The sequence below is a fragment of the Tubulanus polymorphus genome, chromosome 2 (genome assembly GCF_964204645.1).
Source record: "Tubulanus polymorphus chromosome 2, tnTubPoly1.2, whole genome shotgun sequence".
Classification (NCBI taxonomy): domain Eukaryota; kingdom Metazoa; phylum Nemertea; class Palaeonemertea; order Tubulaniformes; family Tubulanidae; genus Tubulanus; species Tubulanus polymorphus.
Window position 1 is genome coordinate 20389447 of NC_134026.1, and position 4962 is coordinate 20394408.

The 4962-nt window shown below is 40.4% G+C and overlaps 2 protein-coding genes across 2 annotated transcripts; both read left to right on the forward strand.

Annotated features, from left to right (window-relative positions):
• Window positions 1–457: 457 nt before the first annotated feature.
• LOC141900552 (uncharacterized) lies at window positions 458–2743 on the forward strand. The gene is made up of 4 exons (XM_074787505.1): window positions 458–568; window positions 735–836; window positions 1752–1842; window positions 2577–2743. Exons 1-4 carry the CDS (start codon window positions 458–460, stop codon window positions 2678–2680), a joined length of 408 nt encoding a protein of 135 aa, XP_074643606.1. The 3' UTR covers window positions 2681–2743.
• A 52-nt stretch (window positions 2744–2795) lies between these two features.
• LOC141899018 (uncharacterized) lies at window positions 2796–4684 on the forward strand. The gene is made up of 2 exons (XM_074785169.1): window positions 2796–3751; window positions 4530–4684. Exons 1-2 carry the CDS (start codon window positions 3205–3207, stop codon window positions 4682–4684), a joined length of 702 nt encoding a protein of 233 aa, XP_074641270.1. The 5' UTR covers window positions 2796–3204.
• The last annotated feature ends 278 nt before the right edge of the window (window positions 4685–4962 follow it).

Sequence of the window (4962 nt, forward strand, 5' to 3'; positions counted from 1 at the left end):
GCAATTGAATGTATTTCATAACTCTTATTCTACTTTTGATGAATTTTAATGATAATCTGAGAGGATGTGCACTACGTCGTCAATAAATCGGGGTTAGACTGGTTACCGGTGATTTCAATTCAATTATCGATATACTCAATATAAATCAAATCCAAAATAACTTGAACGATCCTTAATGTAATGTAATATTATCGTTTTTCGTAAATAAAAACCTTTTAGAACTTGCCATTGAGCAATTCTTCATAAATCGTCTTTATGGAAATAGGCACAAGTAGACTGTAACATAGTAAGTATACATCATCAAAAAGAATTGAGTTTAATGATATCATACGTCTCGTTTCATTTTCCAGTCTTGAAAAAGCTACACGACAAAACGATGGCTCTTACGCTCTCCCCCCGATGAAACCGAGACACACCGATGACGACGAAGACGACGAATCTGTGACAAAAAATCAGAATGACGCCTACGATCACGACGACAGGAACGCTCGATTCGGTGGTCCGGGAAAGGGTAACCCTAATCTACGGAAGCCCGGTTCGTGGCCGAGCTCAACTCCTGAAAGATCGGGTATGTGGTAGAATTTTCAGTTTCTACGTCGCGTACCGAACGGATGGCGTTTGTTTGAATTATGGACACTTCAGTCTCATTGAAATGGTTATTCTATGTCTAATCCCAAAGGTTTACTGAAATTCTGAACGGAAAATTCCTTATTTGGTTTTGATTCGTTTTACAGGAAAGGCAACGTCTCATCGGCCCGGTTCGGCTCCACATCGGCGTCAAGCGGCCAGTCACCATAGGAACCGGAATAATCTCGTTAACGACGCTAACAAACGAGGTAATAATTCTACAACGACTGTCGTTTAAGATTAAGGCTTCGGGTGGCTTAGAATAGATTTGTTTACTTCAATAATACGTCTATTAAATTTTCACAAGCAGCAATTATTTACGCTACACCTAAGAGTATATATACTCACCACGATGAACAAGTTTATGTAAAGTTGAATATCTTTATTTACTAGCTGGTTAGGAAAATAGTCTTTTAAGTGCCTAAATGCAACCGGTTTTTCGATTTTCCTGGTTAAATAAACTGGCCCGGTACATACGTCAAATAAACGTTTCAATTGGAGGGTTAAGTGGCATTTACAAGGTGAGGAATTGATAAGAAACATTTAGTTCGACAGCGGCCGAAATAAATTGTCGTAAATCGGGGACAAATTCCGACACATTACTTGGAATCAACAATACTAAATACATATAAAAAGGGCGTAGGATTTTTTAAATCTAAATCTAGCTTTGCAATTCAAAAAAACATGTATCATATGATTTAAGCCCTTTCTGATCTAAACGAAATAACAGAATAAGTGTTCATAAATCTTCATGGCTGTATACTGCATTTCATTTTTTACGTTTGTATTTTTCCCTCATTTTGTGTTCTGGCAGCAATTTACCATTAGATTACCTTCTTTCGGTGAAAATCTTTTGGCCTCTGTTTCGAGTTTTCGTCATTTTTTTCCCACAAAAGGCAGATCAGCTCAGCCCAGGTTATATAACACAGGGAACGAACTACGAACTGAGAAAAAAATATTCTCGTAAAAAGCGCTGTTTATCCAGTAAATCAATCCTTCGAATTTCCAGATTTTCTCATTCGGGCCGAAATTGATTGAAAATTACTTTGTTTCATACGTTTATATCGGTCTATTTAGATACGCCTGGATTTACATTCTTGCTCGTATCAACACATCTTTTTCAGCGACAAATTTTAAAGGGAAACAAACAAATAGTTATGGCAGAAAAACGAACAATTTCTCGAACGGCAAAATACAGCAATATGAAGTCGCAAGGTAAGATAATAGATCGCATACACTGATCTTTCAAGAGGCATTATTTAGTTGGCTATCAAAATGTAGAAATTGGTGTCATTATGACTAAATGTACTATATCTAATACGGAGAAGTTACCTTTCGACCCAATATTGAATAGGGCATTTACCGAAATTCATATGCACTGTTACGCAAGCGTATGTTTCAGATTACGTAAGCAAATGTAAGTGGCGGTTTATCAAAGACGCACACACGAAATTGTAGAATTTTGAGCCCACCTACCCCATGTCCACAGATTATCCACATTGCACTAACCCCCCCTCCTTGACCATCGCACAAAATGCGAATAAGGATATCCAGTCACGCCAAATAATGTTCTTTTCGTTCACTTAACTAAACTCTGGACTACAGTTTGTTATTCCATACATAATGTGGAAAACATATATGTGAACTATTTCCCCTTCGAAGTTGAAGTAATCATGCATTATTGGTTTGTTCTGGCTTTACAGGAATTAAGGTGTGCACATCCAAATAACTCACCCTCCCACATTGTCCACAAGTCAAGTTCACAACCCCCTCAACCTTGACAATCTTTTATGGACGGCCCCTAAAATCTGATTCAGTTTCTACAAAGATTTATCCAAAAAGTTTCCCGAAAGATTTCATCGGACATAACCTGATGACCAATCAAGTAAATGCAATGATAATCAAAGTTAGCTAAAATGCTTTTTTTTTGTTTTTTTCTCTTGAAACAGGGACATCACCGATGACAGCATTGCTACGCGGTTGTCATTCGAAAAAAACGACGTTCACGATAGTGGTATCAAAGCCGACCGAAAATCGAACGCCCATTTTCTAAGGAACGATAAAAACAAAACTTCCAAAAAGGTTCGCAGCAAAGTGGGACATTCGTACGTCCTAAAATCGGAAGTCGGTCCCGGTGGCCGTAATAGGCTGTTCGCTGATGATGGCGGTAACAGCGGCAACGAATTTGTGGACTTGCGTCTGAAGTTGCTAAATGACTATATTACTTTGCACGAGCCTGTGTTTAAAAAGTCGAAAAAACCGCGGACGAATTCGCGGCGCGTGTCAACCGATACTGGCGACCGAGCAAGCGACGACAAAGCCAGGGACCGATATAAGGAAAGGGTAGACGAAGAACTTACGAAATCGAAACAAAAGAAATCACCGTACAGAACGATTAGTAAGCTCGCGAAAAAGCCGTACGGCATTCAGGGGTACAATCGCTCGAAGGAGAACAAATCGAAAGTGGATCCTCAGAAATTGCGAGAGGGATTGACGACCCCCGCTACGACGTGTAAGGTATATTCGTCGAGACCGGCCGCTAAGCCGGATCCGTTGTTGTTCAAAGAACGAAGCGAAATGTGGAAGTTGCGTAACCATACCGACGAAGAGCACGTGCTTACCGAAAACGAAGCCGATATGTACATTCAAATACGCAACGTGTACAAGGACCGGTCTCTGAGCGACAAGGAACGACGGAAATTGGAGTTTCTGAAGAAGGTCGAATCGTTGCAGACGGAATGCGCCAAAGAGATGAATAATCAGTTACGTCTGAAAGAGATCAAAGAGGAAAATAAACGCCACATGCAAAACGAACAGTTGTACTTCATTCGCAAGCGTTTCTTGGAGGAGCAAGTGAAGAGGTGGCGCACGCAGTACGTGACGGTCAAGGTTCTCCAACACGAGAAAAACGATCGATTTCTGTACGGGCTTCCGGAACTATTCGACGAGATACCGCACTATAAAACGCGCGCGAGAAAACGCCGCAAGGCCGTCGGCGCCGACTCGAAGAAAAACGCCCAACGCTACGGCCAGATGTTCGAACATAACCCTGGTCCGGTCGTATTCCGCGCGAAAACGCCCAAAATGGAAAACTACGTGATCGTCGAAGAAAAAGACGATAAAGGTAAAAATACGTAGAACGACAAAAAATCAAGCCTTTATTAGAAATATATACATATTTTCGAATCGTATTTTAGTAAGATATCCGCCTTTAGAAAACCTAGAAAATCTTTTAGATGCATCTTTTCTCAGGGTTCCAGATGAACATTGTTGAGGAACGATTTTTATCTCGATAAATTATTTCTAGTTAATACTCTATCCATAAAGTGTATTTCGAAAGAAGATGATTTGTGCAGTTTCACTAATGGTCGATAAACCGGCCTACCGTATGAAGTTATGATATACTGGTCACTAGGATTCAATAGATTTTTTAAAAAGATATTTTTTATTACTGTACGTCAACGGATTAAGTATTATTTGATGGATATTCAACGATACAAAAACGACTGTAAGACACGCGCTATATCTTTTCAGGAAATACCATAGAAAAACGTATTCGAATGAAAGATATTGTCAACGATGCGAAAAAAGTGCTCACAATACCCACCATTAAAGGTACCATATGTATAATTAATTCGATTTGTTTTCACTAGAAGCCCGAACACGTTACCGATTTGTCTGGCGGAGAAAATTCAGCTATGGATCCATTGATATAGGCACACGCTTCTAAGCCCAACGCACCTGAGGCGGGGAAACACGGATATAGAAGACAGAAACATGCTCCGAGCGTTTTCTTGTGTGTCGTGGTCGTTAACGTACATTTTTGTTTCCGTGTTTCCGTGCGTCTTGCGGGTTGGGCTATTGATGCATAGATTATCAATAAATTGATTTGTTTTTTCCAGACATCGAGGAAGAGGATGCCGAGTCGACACTGTCAAAGTCAACCCGCGCGTCGCTGCGTTCGCTGGACCTTGACGACCAAGAGGACATTTTCGAAAAAGCCAGACGTAAATATGGAATAGACGTTGAAAGCGAGTCGGACGATGATGATTATTAAAAAGCGGCGGTTCACGCGATTCGAGGCCCGGTTTTACTTCAAAAATCTCAACCAATGCTTGCATACAATGATGTCTATCGTAATTCTAATACTTTTCTTACTTAACCTATTAGCCCTAAGCCACCCACCCGCCCTGACTATTACTTCTCGAACCCCAGGAATCCATCCTGACACGTCTTCGTCAGCTACACTATTAAAATGATGGGATTCGAACTCATTAGTTTAGGATCACGATTTTGGTGGCCAACCTCATCGAATCCTATATCATATGAAAGCGT